The sequence below is a fragment of the Leptopilina boulardi genome, unplaced genomic scaffold (genome assembly GCF_019393585.1).
Source record: "Leptopilina boulardi isolate dan_hultmark-lab unplaced genomic scaffold, ZJU_Lbou_2.1 LbouV2_38, whole genome shotgun sequence".
Classification (NCBI taxonomy): domain Eukaryota; kingdom Metazoa; phylum Arthropoda; class Insecta; order Hymenoptera; family Figitidae; genus Leptopilina; species Leptopilina boulardi.
Window position 1 is genome coordinate 4,257,631 of NW_026137951.1, and position 18,622 is coordinate 4,276,252.

At 24.7% G+C, this 18,622-nt stretch overlaps 2 protein-coding genes across 2 annotated transcripts; one reads left to right on the forward strand and one right to left on the reverse strand.

The window, feature by feature from the left end:
* The first annotated feature begins 332 nt into the window (after positions 1–332).
* LOC127288047 (ankyrin repeat domain-containing protein 27-like) lies at positions 333–7,822 on the forward strand. The gene is made up of 4 exons (XM_051315254.1): positions 333–881; positions 3,119–3,266; positions 3,375–4,977; positions 6,490–7,822. The coding sequence occupies exons 1-4, from the start codon at positions 524–526 to the stop codon at positions 7,150–7,152; spliced, it is 2,772 nt and encodes a 923-aa protein (XP_051171211.1). The 5' UTR covers positions 333–523; the 3' UTR covers positions 7,153–7,822.
* On the reverse strand, positions 7,159–18,438 carry LOC127288046 (serine/threonine-protein kinase/endoribonuclease IRE2). Its single transcript, XM_051315253.1, has 13 exons — positions 17,795–18,438; positions 14,971–15,088; positions 14,852–14,894; positions 14,278–14,657; positions 13,956–14,175; positions 13,429–13,673; positions 11,672–11,997; positions 11,311–11,465; positions 10,943–11,229; positions 10,564–10,860; positions 10,296–10,468; positions 10,005–10,196; positions 7,159–8,958 (listed from the first exon to the last, which is right to left on the reverse strand). The coding sequence occupies exons 1-13, from the start codon at positions 17,891–17,893 to the stop codon at positions 8,584–8,586; spliced, it is 2,910 nt and encodes a 969-aa protein (XP_051171210.1). The 5' UTR covers positions 17,894–18,438; the 3' UTR covers positions 7,159–8,583.
* Positions 18,439–18,622: the final 184 nt, after the last annotated feature.

The window sequence follows — 18,622 nt, forward strand, 5'->3', positions numbered from 1 at the left end:
CGTTTTTTATTTTATTTTTATAAAACAGAAGTTAAAAATTATTGTAAATAGCATTAGGGTGCTTTCACACTTTAATCCTTTGTCAAATCCTGTACAACGCCCAAAAGCCGCGTTTGCGTAGAATCGTTTAATTTTGTTCGCCAATCAATAGTGGCGCGAATTTTAAATCGGTAACATTTTAAAATTCGCGCCATCATTTGATTGGCGGCAAATAAGAACTTTTGCGCAGGTGCGTATGTTACACACATACATTTAAAAATATTCACATATATAGTACCCTTATCAAAAATATTCAATACAATGTTTTCATATCAAAAACATTAGTTATCAGTTTTATATATTTTTTTTACTAAAGGTTATGTTATGTTTTTCTGGCTCTAATGTATTACTTTATATAAACTGAATATATGTGTACATACACACCTATTATGCCTAATACCTATATATATAAGGTTAATAATTATTGTTGATAAAGAAAAATAATGTCTTATACTTATAGTAATAATTTGTCTGGTGATAACAAATGTATTGCGTTTTTAACTATTTTTTCTCCATGTGTCGTGATGTGAAAATTATTTTTTCGTGCCTATTTGGTGCGACAAATTATTATTCTGTCACACATTCAGTAATTAATTCGATAAATTATAATATCAACGAAAATTCATGTTGGGATGAAAAAGTTATGGAGGCAAATTATGATGAAAATTTGTCTGAAAATCCTTTCTTTCAAGAACTTCAAACTGAGCATCGTTCAACGTTTGAAAAAGCAATAAATGAAGGATGGATTATTTGTGTTCCTCGTTGTGGTAGTTTTACAAGGGGATCACTTTTAGAAGATGATTTTCTTAGTCATATTCTAATACCAAATGAAGAGAAACCAGGTATTTTATTACTCAAAGAAATGTTCTTAGGTTTTAACTTTTAAAATTACTAATATTTCAGGCATTGGATTATGCGGATTTTTCGACTTTTTTTACATTTTTTTTTACAAAATTTGTAAACAAAATACATCTTTTTTAGTATATACAATGCAGATCTTCTTCAGATCTTTTTTATTTAAATTATTAAATAAATTTTTACCTGAAATTCTTCTCTAAATTAATTATTTTCAATAATTTTAATTAAATTCTTCACAAATTCAATTATTTTAAACTATTTTTCAATTAAAAATTTGATGAAATTGAATAATTGTTTAAAAATTAAAAAAAAAATCAGCAAATTATATTAACAAAAATTTTAATTTAAAATCACTTGAAATTCAATTATTTTTTCAAATTTAAAAAGAAATCAGCAATTTACATTAACAAAAATTTCAATTTAAAATCACTTGAAATTCAATTATTTTAAAAAATTTCAATAAAAATCTTCTAAAGTTTGTCTATCTAAAACTTTCTGAAATTTAATAATTTCAACAATAACTCTTCCGAAATTCAATTATTTTTAATGATTTTTATAATATTCTTCGAAAATTCAATTATGTCAAAACCTTCTTCAATTAAAAACTTATAAAGTTCAATTTTTGTAAGAAATATTCAAAAATAATATTAAAAAATCTCGCACAAATCAAAAACTTTCTCAGTATGATGAGAATTTAAAAATATAAGTAAATTTTTGTATTTTTATGAATTTAATTATTTTTATATTCTTTTTAAAATATAAAAATATTTTTTTAATAAACTGAACTTTTTACGATTTAATATCCTAAATTAAGTTCATTAAATATTCTTGTCAAAGAAATAATATAAGTGTTGCCAAATTTTTCAAATTTTAATTAATTTATTATTATTAACGAAAGAATATTAAAAGTAAATTAATTTTTAAAACCTATTTATTATAATAATAAACTTTACTTTATTTTAATAAATTTTGTATATTTAATAACTATTTTTTATATAAACCATTTTTTTTATGAAGTATTGAAAAATATAAAATTATATTCTAGAGAACCTGGAAAATTCATGGAATTTTGTTCGAGAGAAGTCGTAACAACCCTTAATTACGTTAAAATTTATTTATTTCTAAAAATTTCAACTGTAACTCTTTCTAAATTCAATTATTTTCAATGATTTATATAATATTCTTTAAAAATTCAATTATCTGGAAGCATTTTTCAATTAATAACGTTTAAGGTTCAATTTTTGTCTGTAATTTCTAATAAATTCTTCAGCAACACAAATTACCGAAAAGTTTAATTAAATTTCATTTAAAGTTCAATTATTTACAACAATCTGAATTATAAATTTTCGAAAATTCAATTAATTTTAAAAAAGATTATATAAATAATATTAGTTAATAAATTATTTTCAATTTTGTTAAATTTAATTATTGTTAGAAATTCAACAAAATTTTTTTAAATTCAATAATTTTTAAAAATTTGAATTGTAACTCTTCCAAAATTCAATTATTTCTAATAATTTTAGTATTTCTTTAAAAATTTAATTGTTAAAAAAAGTTGCAAATAAAAAACTCTCTAATTGAATAGTTATCAAAAATTTATACAAAAAACTAGTGCAATTAAATTTGCCAAAAAATTTTTCAAATTAAAAATTTTCTGTAATTCAATTATTATCAAAAATTTCAATTTAAATCATTCGACAATTTTTCATCTAGAACTTTAATTAATTTAATTTTTGTCTATAATTTCTAATAATTTTTTCATCAACAGAAATCACAAATAATTTCAATTTAAAATAAGTTGACTTTCAATTATTTTCAAAAATTTAAATTGTAAATCTTTGAAAATTAAATTATTTTAACTACAGCAGTTTAAATTTTGTAGAAAATTTATTTCAAAATTAAAAATCTTCTGCAATTCAATTTTTTAAACAAAATTTAATGTAAAAAATTTGGTAAAACTTAATTATTGTCCGAAATTTTTTTTTGACTATTAAATCTAAAAACTATGCCAAAATATTCGAAATAAATTTTCTTGATAATTGATCTTGATAATTCTTGAATTATCTTTATTAAAGAATTAATAAAATGAATTTAATATTTAATAACAATAGTTATTTAAAGTAAATTATTTATTAACTAATTAAATTTATTTAAAATAAAAAAATCGACTTTTTCAATCCGAGGCCTGATATTTGTATTTGTTTCTTTTTATTTTATTCAGGAACATCTTTTCACACTCTTACTGGAAGGGAGGTAAAACTGTGTAATCGAGTTTTAACAATTGAGTATGATATTTCAAAACCATGTTCACTGCATATGCTTTTCGAGGAGACATTCTATACTGAAAATCTTCGCAAATATGTTATATGGTAATTAATAACATCCATACAAAATATGTCATTTTTTCTTTCTTTTCTATTTAATTTGTTTTATATTTTAATTATATTATATTTTAATTGGTTTTATTATATTTTAAGGTGTATAGAACATCCTTTGGAACAAGCTGCTGGTACATCCAGAGATCATGTACCAGTTGTAACAAATTTAAGAGAATCAAAAGATTTGCTTTGGACGGAAGTTTTAGATAAAACATTATTACAAGATTTAGATGCTGAAATTGAGGAATTTAATCGTACTCAAGACGACCTCGATCGTAAATCTTTACAATTGCAAAGAGACACAGTTGGTGCACTTTATGCAAAGAGTTTAAGAATTCTCCTAAAAGACACAAGATTACGTGAAAGAACAACAGGCAGTCGTTATTTTCTTCAAACAATTAAAATAGCCGCCGAAACATATATTCTCCATAGTCTTCGAAATATTCTACCTCAATCAATTTCCACCAGTACTGCATTTGAGGATGCAAATTTAAATAAAATTATTAAAAATTTACATGAACTACAAGTAAAAGATCTTGGTGTACGTTCAGATCTTTATGATGGTATTTCAAGAGGTAAATTAGAATTATCGCGTCTTGATATTTTCAACACTGTTTTAGGAAAAATTGGTTGTCTCCGAAGAGCAATTAAATTCATTTCACAAGGTGAAAAATCAGTTTCCTCCGATGATCTTCTACCTGTTTTAATATTTTTAGTTATTAAATCAGGATTACCAAATTGGATGGCACAAATAATGTTTATGAAACATTTTCGATTTTCCGCTAATTCTGTTTATGAAGCAGATGAAGCGGGATTTTTAATAACATCATTGGAAGCTGCAGTTGAACATGTTAAGTCGGGAATTTTAACTGGTTCGTCTGAACCTGAGGCAGATAGAGAGGAAGAAGAAGAAGTGGGTTATGAAGTGACTGAAGAAGATAAAGTGACATTGAGTTATTTATTTAATCGTATAAAGAAAGGCGATTTATTGGAAATAAAGAGAATATTGTCAAAGACGAAAGAGAAAACGAATGATGATGAAAATAAACTTTGTCATCCACTTTGTACTTGTGAATCGTGTGAGAGAATTGTTGCAAGAACATCGCATTCAAATTGGCCGACTTTAAATTCAAGGGATGATAGAGGATTAACTGCTCTTCATATTGCGAGTCTCTATGGTCAAGTTGCTATTGTTGATTTTCTCATTAGACTCGGCGCAAACGTGAATGACGCTGATGCTGATGGTGTGACTCCATTGCATTGTGCTTCATCGAGAGGTTATCAAAATACGTTACTTTTGTTGTTGCACGCCGAGGCAGATTTGAATATAACTGACACGAGAGGAAATACACCATTGCATCTTGCAACTGATTATGGTCATGATGGTTGTGTGAAAGCTCTTCTTTATTTTGCCGAACAAATAAGACTGATAATTGATGTTAATGCTGCTAATTTTAATGGTGATACACCATTACATTTTGCCTCGAAATGGGGATATGGTGAAATTGTTGAAATTTTACTAGATCACGGAGCAAATTCAAAGGCAATAAATAGAAGAGGTTTAACGCCACTTACAGTTTCTCACAGTACATATGTATCAAGAATGTTGCAAAAGACTGATAGTCACGATTTAAGTTTTATTAGAAAACAATCCATAGAATCAAGAAAGTCTTCTTTGAAGCAAGAAGTCAAAAAACAAGTGGTAAGTAAATAATCATTAATTATATATTACGCTTAATATAATCAGGATTCAAGTCGGGAAATTGTCAAAGTAATTTGCTTTTGTCAAAGTAAAATTTTTAATACATATTTCTTGAATCTGATAAATATTTTCATTTTCGTTATTTTAAAAAGAAAAAACGATATTTCTCAAAAAGAGCTCCGGTGATTATTTGGGTGATTATATAAATTTTTGTTGCAAAATCATCTGTTTACATTTTAGAATAAAAATCAAGAAGAAAGTCCCAGGTTCAAAGACCTTTGGGTTAAATCAGATTCAAGCCTACCGTGCCGTTAAAAACATTGAATTCCCCTTGAATTTATTTTTTTTACCTTCAAAGTATTTAAATTACTTTGAATTTTAAAATAAAACCTTGAATTATTAAAATTTTATAAAATAATATTTATAATATTTAAAATACTATAAAAATTTCAGTTTAAGATTTAAAATTCAAAATTAAGAGAAAAAATTCAAATCCAAAGAATTAAATGTGATGTAAACAAATTTTTCATCGTCAAAGTTCTTTCAAATTCATACAATTACGTTAATAAATTTCTAATTTCCAACAACAAATTAACAAATTTTTTTTTGCAATTATTATCACACAGATACGTACAAAATATTTGAAAATGTATCAAAATAATTTAATTTTTTAAAAATTAACAGCTTATATTTTTAGAAATAATTGAATTTCAGGCGATTTTAAATTGAAATTTTTTTGTAAATTCATACTTCTGAATTTTTTTATACAAGCAAACAATAATTTAATTTTACAAAATTTTTATTAAATATTTTTTTAAATAATTAAATTTTAGAAAAACTATTATAATTATTAAAAATTAATGATTTATCAAATAATTTTAGATAAAAATTTATAAATACTTAAATATTCGAATGGTTTCTATTAAGATTTTTTTTTAGAATTAACTGAATTTCAAAAGATTTTAAATTAGAATTTTTTGTAAATTTGAATTGCTGAAGATTTTGTTTACAAATTTTTAACAATAATTGAGTTTTAGAGAATTTTTAATTAACAATTTTTGCAAATAATTGGAATTTTGAAGAATTTTTGTTAAAATTTTAGTAATTAATTAAATTTTTGAAGTTTAACCTTTACATTTTTTGTTAATGATGAAATTTTAAAAGATTTTCAATTGAAAATTTGGAAATTATTTATAAGTATGGAAAACTTTATACCTAGGTACAAATTTTTTGTAAAAATTTAATTTAAATTATTTATACAATATTTGTTTAACATAATTTTCATTTGATCGAATTTTCATTTATCACAATTTTTTAAAATAGAATTCTCATTTGACATTGAATAAATAAATAAATGAATTTGATGAAAAAGAACAAAATTCAAAAATGTCAAAAAAAAAAACATAATATTGTCTGGGAAGAGAAAATTATAATGAAAATTTTGTTGCAACCCTGTTTAATTATTTATTACATAATATAATTTATATTTTATGACAAATAATTAATTTACAGAATTTTGCGGAATTCACCACTGACGAGAATCACAAGATCAATAAACTACTTTCAAGTGTTGCAGAGGGAGATCTTTGTTTAGTTTCCTACTATCTAGGATTGGATGGACCGCTTAAAAATATTCTCGAACAAAAATCAAATTTCTGTCATCCACTTTGTACCTGCGAGAAATGTGCATCTGCCGAAGAGATTTTCGATAAAGAAGACAAAAAATCTCATTTAGGAATAAATACATGTAACAGCCAAGGACAAACGGCATTACACATTGCTTGTGATAATGGACATGTTGAAATTGTCCAACTATTATTAGACGCCGGAGCCAATGTAAATGTCATAAATAAAATTCAAGGACAAACACCATTACATTTAGCGTGTTTAAATAATCACACAAAAGTGATAAAATTACTATTAAATTGTGGCAATTGTAATATTAATGCTAAAGATAATTTTGGAGATACGCCATTACATCTTATGATAAGAAATGAAAATTCAAAAATAGCTGAATTATTACTTCGACATGGAGCAAATGCACAGAGTAAAAATTGTCAAGCAGTAACGCCATTGGAAGAGGCTGAGAACAAAATATCAAATGATGATAATCTATTCACATCTTCGACTTCGCCAAATATTATTAAAATTCTTAAAGAAAATTACTTACGATAAATACTCTTTCAATTATTATTTAATTTCACAAACATTTAAAGAAAATATTTTGCCAATAAATTTAAACTTAATGGGATAAAAAAAAGTGCCAAAGTCAAATTAGTAGAAAATAATGAAAAAAAATGCCTGAATATATATATATACCTATGTACATAAAAAATAGATTTCCTATTGTAAACTTTTTGTCACTCGCATCAAGTGATTTATTTGCTAAATATCGTAAATTTAAAATTGCAGCTTTTTACAATTAAATGTTTAATTAACATTTCTAGTTTTATTAATGAAAAAAATAGTTTTCAGAAATTCTATATGCGAATGACTAACAATTTTATTTTATCAGTTAAAGAATGTTGTAATATGTAAAGTAAAGGTCTTAATATATTTGTTTCATAAATTTTAAATTAAGTATTTGTTAATAAAAAAAATCGTTTAAATTATTTTTTAATAGTAATATATTTAATTTATTTTTTTATACAAAATTAACATTTGTATATGAATATAGAAAGTAATGTAAAATTTATTTTTCACTTAACAATATGTTGTTAAGCAGAACACCTTCTATTACTAACAATCTATTTTTTTGTATTTACACTTTCACGCAAATAATACAATTTTTTTTCTTTTGTAATAGCACACAATTCTCACACATAAAATAAAAAGTATTAAAAGATTTGTTGGTTTTTTTTCCTATATCATTGAATAAATTAAAAACAATATTTTATAATTTGTCTAAAATTAAATTTTTCATTCCGTACACTTTTCAAAAACAACTTTATAATGAATATAAATATATATCTAGAAGATAATTAAAAATTGTGCAAAAAAAGTAAATTTATTTTAAAACATTGTTGCAATAGAAACTTGTCTTAGAATTCTAAAAATAGATTTTCAAAAAACTGGTGAAAAAATTCTTTGCCTTCACAATATAAATAACGCTCACGATATAAATATACATAATCATTTGAAATCCATATTTTGCAATTAAAACTTACTTCTAATGTATCACAAACAGTTTTTTTTTTTTTTGATAACTCTAAAAAATATATTATCTTTCTTTTTTTGATATTTTCATCTGATTTTTTATACAATACATGTAATAAATACATAAATCACTGCAGGATTGTATTTGGAATGTATAATACAACCTTATTTAATAAACACACAATATGCAAAAATATGTATATTGCATAAACTTTTTTCACTCACTAATAACTTATAAATAATATAAGTGATCTCTTGTATAATACATTTATATACAAATATGAACATATTTTTTTTTAATCAGAGTGTTGACTTTCATCACCGAATTTGGCTTTTGTTTTTTGTTATTCATAAATTAAAATTTTTCAAATAGAAATTAAATTAAATTAGTCGATTTATGACTTAAAAATCAGATTTTTAATTTCAAATTAAGATAAAATAATATTTACCTTAACTTGAAGGTGGTAATGTCCATTTTATTGGTTCTTCAACTTTTCTTCTTCGATCATCATATTTTTTTCTTTGTCCTCTAAACCTCATTCTATTTGGACTCCAATCAACAGAATTTTGTGTTCTCCACTGTGTTGTCGGTAATGTTTCAACTTTTGGAATTGCACTAAAATATTTTTCATCTAATTCAAATGGAAATTCATAACTCTCATCATAATATGTTTTGAGATTCGGTTCCAATCGAAATTTTTGCATAGCACACCATACATGTGGCAATAAACATGGAAATCGAGAAAGCCAATATTCGGTAAATTTTTCTGGAATTTCACCTAAACTTGATTGTGCTTCAGGTGTTAATTCTCTGTAATGGTGTTTCTACAAAAAAAAGAATCAGAAAATAATAATATTAATATGGGTTATAAAGAATTTCTCATAAAAATCATTAATTTGAATTTTTTTAAAAAACTTTTTTATTAGAAACAATTATTTTTTAGATAAATTTTCAATTTTCGAATTAAAATTTAATAGATTTTCTTTTTATTCGAATTTTTACTTAACAAAATTTTTAGCTACCGAATATTTGTTTGGCAGAATTTTTATTTTATTGTCTTTTAATTTACATGACTTTTTATTTAAGAGAATTTTAATTTAACAGAATTCTCATTCAATCGATTTTTATGTGATTCGAATTTTTAAATTGACAAAAATTCCAATTCACTGAATTTTAATTTATCCGAATTTTTAAGATGCCGAATTTTCATTTGTCGGAACAAACAATCGACAGAAAGATTTCGGTGCAATTTTTGAAAATTGACCAATTCGAAATTATCAAGAAAATTGTGATTGCTAAATTTTCAAAAATTGCGCCGAAATCTTTCTGTCGATTTTTTTTTCGGTCATTTGTAATTTTGGACAAATGAAAATTCGCCGCCACTGAAATTAAAATTCGATGAATTGGAATTTCTGTCAATTTAAAAATTCTAATCACATAAAATTCGATTTAATAAGAATTCAGTTAAATTAAAAATTCTTTTAAATAAAAAGTCATGTAAAGAAAATGAATGTAAAATAAAAATTTTACTAAACAAAAAGTTATGTAAAGAAAATGACTGTAAAATAAAAATTCGGTAGTCAAAAATTTTGTTAAGTAAAAATTCGTATTCAAAGAAATTCTATTAAATGCTAATTCAAAGAATGAAAATTCGTCTAAAAAAATAATTATTTCTAATGAAATTCTTTAAAATAAAAATTGTAATTGAGCTACCGGATCAAAGAAGGACACATAACCAATGTAATTCAAATGAGTTAAGTGCCCTTCTTTGATCCGGCAGCTCAATTAATAATTTTTATGGGATAATCATGCGCCCCGTTATAAAAAAATTAGAATTAGAAGAATATTTTTAATAACTACAATTGTGTACCTTATTTCTAAGTGCTCTGAGTAAATCTCTAACACTTTCCCCTCGATAGCTTCTATATTTACGTAAATCAGTGGCAACTTCAACGTCAATGTGAGATCTCCAATCACTTCTCACTACTTTGTTATTATTTGTTTCTAATGATCTTAAAGCGGGACTGCTAAGTTCGTCTTTTTCAACTCGATCACTAATATCCTGTTCGAAAAAAAACGAATAAATAAATTAAATATTTGAAAATTAATTTAATTTTTAATTTGAATTTATGTATGTTTTATGTTGAAAAAAATTAATTACCTGAAAGAAATTAAGAATTTGTGCCGAGTCCCAGAAAATGGGAAAATTTTGAACTGCACTTGCCGGTGGTCGATCTGTTGGATTACTATTTATCATCGATTTAATTAAAATAAGAGCAACTTCTTTGTCGTTTTCTGAAATTTCTTGAAGTCCCGCCAAATCACTCTCACCGCCTGTGTGAATGAAACATTAATTTAGGAACATTATTTGCAAATTGTCTTTTAATTAAAACTACAAATGTAAATTTTAAATTAAAATGAAAACTTACAAAGAATATTTGCCTGTCTTCTCAATTGATCACCAAATGGATGTTTTCCTCCGGATAAAACATAATAAAATACACAACCAAGGGAAAAAACATCAACAGCACAAGTTGTTCTTTCACCGTTTAACATTTCTGGTGCGATCCAACCGTCAGTTCCAGTCACACCTGATCTTCTTGAAAAGGACATTCGACCTAATTGTAATTTTTTACAAAGACCAAAGTCAGAAATCATTGCTCTCACTTCTCCTCTAGGTCCTGGTACTGACAGCAATACATTGTGTGGTTTTATATCTCTGTGAACTGAATAGACAAAATATATTTTTTTATTCCTTAGGCATAAATATTATTTACCGAAATATTAAAAGAAATCATAGAAACTCACCTATATCCAAGAAATGTAAATGTGAAAGTCCAGCTGTTGCTTGCTTTAAAATATTCTTTATTGATATTTTCCCCCGATTATATCTTCCAGCAACATAATCTTGCAGTGTCGCTTCTGCCAATTCCAAAGCAATGTAGCGAAACATTCGATCATGTTCTGTACAAAAATAACGAACGACATTTGCATGTGCATCGGATTCTCGTAATAGTGCCACTTCTCGATCGGCGAATGTAAAACAATCGGGAAGAAGACGTTTCACCGCTACAGGTCGACCATCAAATTCTCCTCTGTTTAAAGATATTTTTTTTGTTTTTACTAAACAAATATAAATGAAAAAATAACAATAAAAAAACAAGGTAAATACATACTTGTAGACAAAAGTTCCTTCACATCCTTTACCTAAAACTTCACTTGTATTAAAAGTAATTTTCCCAACTCTAACTAATCCTTCTCCAATTTCTTCAGGAATGTAGACATCCCCATTTTTTCCATTGCTACCAGTGCGACTACTGTCACGTGAACCCTGGTCAAATTGCTAATGTTAGAGCGTAGAAAAATTCTCATTCTTTAATTTTTTTAATTTTCGATTAACAAGACGAAATTCGTTTTGTTAATCGAAAATTGAACTTGATTTCTCTTATTTTTTAATATGTCTCTTTAATTTTGTCAAGTTAAATTGTAATAAAATGGGAGAAATCAATAATATACTTGAAAATAAATTTCAATTACCTGAGACAACTGTTGAAACTCCTTGAATTGAGCATTCAAATACCAAAACATGGTAATTATACATCCAACCAAAATTATCAGCGTCAATTTTAATCCCTTACTCTCTTGTTGATTAAGCCATTTTTTTCCTGCATTGTAACTTGCCGCAATGGTTCTACGCCAATTTTTATGCTCATTTGTGGTGTTTATAAATTCCTTATTAGCGTCCTCGATTGTTTTGGTGAAATTTTGTAAAGGTAAACTTACTGGAATTACAGCTTGAGTTGGTCCTGCGATTTGAAGTGGCGAATTCTGCGGTTTATATTCAGCAGGTACATTATAGTGTCCTGGAAAGAAAAAAGCAAAAACCATTAACAGGATTGACACAAAATTTTCATTATAATTTTCCCTGACTTTCAGACAATATTTTTTGTTTTACCCTGATAATTTCGAATTTTTTTACAAAATTTCAATTACTTACAATTTCCTTAATTCAATATATTCGAAAATTTAAATATTTTCAAAAATATAATTTAAATTATTATTATTTAGAAAAAAATAATTACTCCATAATTTTGAATAAATTTTTCGACAGTTGAATTGAGATTTTATCACATATAATTTTAAATTAGTATTAAAACTACTAAAAATTTTTTTTTTCTGTAAAAATTGCATAGGAATACCAAAGATTTGATTTAAAACATTAACAAATATTTTTTATGGCCTACATGGCAACAAGTGTAAAAGAAAATTAAATTTTTTTTTTTAAATTATTTGCGAAAAGTTTTAACAGAAACACTCTTGTTTCTATATAAAAAAATTAATACCTTTACTGTATTTTTACTTCTAATATATTGTGACGAAAATTATTTTTTGAAAAAATAAAAATTTTACCAATGGGGTCATTCAAGTATTACGTAAGCATCTAAGGAGGAGGGACATACGAAATTCTTATTTTTTCCACTACAACATGGTTATTTGAGGGAGGTACCAAAACCCTTGAAAATATGCTTACGTAATACTTAAATGACCCCAATAATTTCCAAAGCAAATATTGGAAAAAATATTCGAAATAGAAATATAAACAAATATTGGAAAATTTCATTAATTACTAAAATTTTAACAAAAATTCTACAAAATTTTAATTATTTGCAAAAATTCTATAAAACTCAATTATTGTCAAAAATTTGTAAAAAAATGTTTAGCAATTCAAATTTACAAAAAATTACAATTTCAAATATTCTAAAATTCAATTAATTTTAAATATATAACCTGTTAATCTTCAAAAATTTAATTATTTTGAAACATTTTCAAAAATTTTGTATATACTATTGTGTGCTAATAATTGTACAAAAATATGACAATTTGTTTTGGAAATGAAAAATTTAGTAATGTAATGTAATGTTTGAATTTTGATAGTTTATCTTAAACTGAGATTTTTATAATATTTTAAACTATAAAATATTATTTTATAAAATTTTAATAATTCAAGGTTCTGTTTTAAAATTCAGTTATTTAAATATTTTCAAGGTAAAAAATAAATTCAAGGAGAATTCAATATTTTTAAGGAACGCTAGACACTTTTTTAACACATGAACGTGTTACCTACCTTACAATAGCAAATATAATAACTACATTTTTCCAGCACATTTTTTTAAATTCCCTAACTTTCCTGACAATAAAATTTTTCCCTGAGATTTCCTTAAATTTTCTGATTTCCTTGATTTGTGTCAACTCTTTAAAATATTGATTAAATTTATAATTGAAAATTTTCTTACCTAACATAATAATATTTTTCTCAGGATTGATGCTTTGAAAATCATCCTCAGATGTCTCGATTTTCGTTGTAGACACATGATCACCAGGAAGAGGAATATCGTTATTATTCGAAATATAAGATGTAATAAGAGGTCCCTCTAAAAGCAAATGAGTTGACATGCTCGATATTGTTACTGTTGATGAATCAGCAAACGAAGGAAGAGCATATAAACCATGAGTATGTTCTCCAATATAAAGAGTTTGTCTGCAAAAGAATTAAACAAAAAATTAAAAATTACCAAAATTATACAAATTATAGTTCAAGTTATTGATAATAGGCTTCACAGCATAAAATTTGCTAAAAAAAAAGGGAGAATAGGGGAAATTTATTTGAAATTTTTTGGTTCAAATTTGGATTTTTATTCGAGTTTCAACATAAAATAGGAGAAATGAGTGAAAAAAGGGAATTTTTTAAAATAGAGGAAAAATAGGGGAAACACTGTGAAGCCTGTGATAAAAAAAAGATTTTTGGTTTTTTTGTACGTACGACAATTGAACTTGATTAAGATTCGCAGTCGCCTGATCGAGTAATCTATCCAAAGCCTCTTCAGCGACACTTGTAAATGGCACCGCAGTTAAACCATCTTTACTAACAGTGTAAACAGCTATTACAGGACTTCCTAAATCAACATCCCATAAAACTTTCAACAATCTTCTATTCATTGTTACAACTCTACCAGTTGAACTCGTGGTGAAATGTACTAAATCTGTAAGTAAGATTACATTTAAATCAAATATTTTTTTTAGAAAATAATAAATAGAAATCAATAACTGATAATAATTTTATTAAAGAAAAACAATTAAAATACCATAATTTTCAATAGAGTCCGATTCCATTTTTGCAGCTGAATAATCGTAGAAAGTTACATTCCATTTTCGATTTTTGTGCTTACTATCAATCATAATAATATTGTACTCTGTACGTCCAACGTAAATTACATCCTGCGTTTCTAAGGGACAGGTGTTTTTGACTTTATTAAAACCTAAAACTTGTTCCCTTTCACCTGTTTGTGGATCAACACTAAACCAAGTATCAATTTTTCTCCCAGTGTATAAAATTCCATCACTGCTTCTGCATGGACTACTTGCAACTAATTGCGGTATTGTAAATGGCAATTTTTTTAATACTTCAGAATCAGCACCAAAAAGATATAATGTACCATCCTTAGGGTCAGGTAAAAACATTGGCCTGCAAAAATTTTTTTTTTTTATTTACTATCATTTAGTATAAAAAAAATAATTTATAAAATATTTAGAAATTAATTTAATGATTAATAATCATAATTTGAATATAAAAACCAAAAATTCGTCCAAAACCGAAAGGTGTGTACTACTAATAAATAAATAAGAAAAATAAATATAAAATTGTTATAATAAACTTACATCGAGGTTTCGGTAATACTATGTGGTACTTTTACAGCAGGTTCTGTAATATAGAAATAATATTATTTAATTTACTATTTGTAAATACAGAATTATAAATATCAGAAATGTATTTTTACCATCATCCTGACGCCATCGAATTTCACCAGATCTTTGCCCAACTCCAATAAATGATCCACTAAGAGTGGAAAATATTAGAAGAGGGTCATGTTCTGAAGTCAATTCTGTGCTATGATTCTATAAACATTAATGTAAGAATAAATTTTTAATTTAAATACAAATAAATTTATAGAAATTTAAACATTTAACATAGTAAGACTTTTTATCAACTAAATTATTATTATTATTATTATTATTATATTAATACTATTATTATATCAGGCCTCTGATCGACATTAAGGCGCAAAAAAAGTCGTTTTAGTCGATTTAAATTTTAAAAAAAGTCATTTTTTTATTTTAATTAAATTTAATTAGTTAATAAGTTTTTTACTTTAAATAATTAATGTTATTAGATATTAAATCCATTTTATTAATTCCTTAATAATAATTCTATCGGGAAATTATCAAGAAAATTTATTTCGAATATTTCAGAATCGAAGACATAAATTTTAAAAATTTTAATTAAGTAGGACAAATTTATTTATTTATTTAATGATTCAACGGGCTTATAGCCCGTGTAAAAATAAATTTTTGACAATTCAATTTTAGAGTTTTTATTTGAAACTTTTTTAAATAATTCATTTTTTAAAGAAATATTATGATTTCTTTAAAACAATTGAACTTTGAAAGAGTTATAGTTGAAATTTTTAGAAATAATAAAATTTAAAAAGATTTTATTAAATTTCAGACAATAATTAAATTTAATTATTATTACTGTTAATATTAACAAATTTATACTCTTTTAAAAAAATCGATTTCGTATAATCCATTTTGACAAACTTATTTCTGATGAGGACACGAAAATGTGTTTAAACGCGTCATTTTATACAGACTTAAATTTATTATTAAACAGCTATTAGGACAAACAACAACAAACATCTTTTACTTATTTAATAATTAAAATATAAAGAATTGAAAATACTATATCAAATAATTTTAGATAACGTTTTTTAAAAGTCATTCAATTTTAGAAGGTTATAAATTGAAATTTTTGAAAATAATTAAATTCAAGTAAATTCAAAAATTTATTAAAAATTAAAAGCAAAATTTGAGAATTAAAATTTTTTAAGTTAAAAATGCTTTTAGTTAATGGAATTTTTGAAGAATATTAAAAATCATTCAAAATAATTCAATTTCGGAAGAGTTATAGGGTCAGTTGGGGTAAATGGGGACAAGAGGTGTTGGAGCTTAATTTACAGTTTTAAAATTAAGTTCAACGTCAATATTTTAATCTCAGATCACCTGCAAGAGGTTTTGAGTATTGTCAAGCTTTTATCTTGACAATTGGCAACAAGATAAAAAAAGTTATCGCTCAATGCATAAAAACTTGAAAATCAAAGTCAAACTGTTTCAGTATTTTGTCAAGCATTTCAAAGAAAACAGACTTAAAAATCATACAAAATTTTTCTTTTATTCCTTATGACTCCTATAACAGAAATTCACTTGAATTTTTGATTTTTGTCATTATTAACCAAATTAACAAAAATAAAAAATTCAAGTGAATTTCTGTTATGGGAGTCATAAGAAATAAAAAAAAAATTTGGTATGATTTTGAAGTCTGTTTTCTTTGAAATGCTCGACAAAATACTGAAATAAAAAAAAAATAAAAAAAATAAAAAAATTTCGATTGGTTCAACTATTATATATCTACTACAAATTTTTTTCAAGTTTTTTCATCCCTTAATACAGTAATATACTTAAGGAAACTTTTTTAGAAACTATGATGTTCCCATTTACCCCAAATTTTATGAAATTTTCTAAATTTTGGGGTTAAAGGGGACAGTCAGTTTCATGCGTTTAAAGCATATCTAAATTTTTTCTGCTGTATAAAATTAATCCTGGGAACGTAAATAACAACTTAAAAAAAAATAAACCCGCAAATATTACCTTTTAAAGGAACAAACTTACGTAATTTGTAAAAAATAGCGATTTTGTTCCCATTTACCCCAACTGACCCTAATTGAAATTATTAAATTTAAAAAAGTTGTAGATGGAAAATTTTAAAAATAATAAATATAAAACGTTTTAAATTGAAATTTTTTGTATTTTTTATTTTGTTTTTTTTTTAAATTTTAAATAACTGTTCAATTTCATATTTAATTGAAAAATATTTAATTTTGAGGTCGCTGATTACAAATCTGATGTCAGTTTTTAAAAATTCAAAATGGCGAATCCAATATGTCGGACATTTTTTAAATTTTTTAAATAATTTTAACAATTTTTAATTTTTGATAACTGACATCCGCCATATTGGATCCGACATTTTGAATTTTCAAAAACGAACCTTGGATTCGTAATCAGCGACCCAAAAAACTATTAACCAATGTTGAAATATAAAATTTTCTATGCAGGATTAAATGAAACGTTTTGGTATCGATTTCTGCAATTTAATAAAATCGTAGGAGGGTTAAGATAATTGAATTTGTGAAGAATTTCATTAAAGTTATTAAAAATAATTAATTTAGAAAAAATTGTATTTAAAAATTTGTTAAATAATTGATATAAAACAGATTTTATATGTATTCTAAAAAAGATGTATTTTATTTAAAAATTTGGTAAAAAAAAAAAAAATATAAGAAAAGTCGTATAAATCCGAGGCCTGTTATATGTGTCATTTATATATATATATACAAACTAAATAAAAACAAATAAAAAGAACAGAATAAATTCTTATGATTTAAATAAATATAAATTATATAAAAATTTAAACATCTAACATAACAATTAAATTATCATTATTTGTCATTCACATATATATATAAATACTAAATAAAAACAAATTACCTCTGATGTTTGTTGATTTGCTAATGCGCCGAAAATGAAAAAAAGCATAAAAACAGATGGATAAATTTTTGGAAACATTTCGAAAATTATATTTCTCATTTTTCTTTGTTAAACTTTTAATGTTGTTAGGTTATATGTTCCCCCTTTAAGTACCACAACACTCCAAACCACAATATTCTCCATACAATTATAATTTTGCATTTGTCAAAACTTGACACTACGTTTTTTTTTCAGAGAACAATTAAATTGTCAATAACATTGTCGAGTTCAACGAGTAACAATAGTTGCGTCATTCTCTTCAAATTATCGAACACACATTTTAGTATTTATTTTATGTGGAACATTTGAAACACTAAAATTAATCTTATGTACTTGTTATCATTGGAAACTAAATTTTCTCGTAAACATAATTTTAAGTTAAGATTTTTGTTATTTTAGAAGATATTTCTTTTTTTACAAAAATCTATAACATAACCTATAAATATGATTCGTTGTGATAATGTTGGCATAAAACTTAATCAAACAACAAGATATTTATTTAGGTAAATTTATAATAAAATATGTATTATAGTAGTGAAAAAATATGTGGCAGGTTGTTTTGTTATTGAGTAAGCAACTGCGTGGGTGACGTTTACAATCGATCTTCTAAATCGATCACATTGAAACCCCTATTGTTTCATCCCTTACGAAAATATTATTGTGGACCCTACTTTACATCAGGAATATTCACAAGGATGGGTAGGTATAACATACGAAGGTTAACGTAACATACGTTCGAGTTACGCGTAACTGCGCAAGCGCAACCCTGTCCTTGTTCGCAGACGAAGA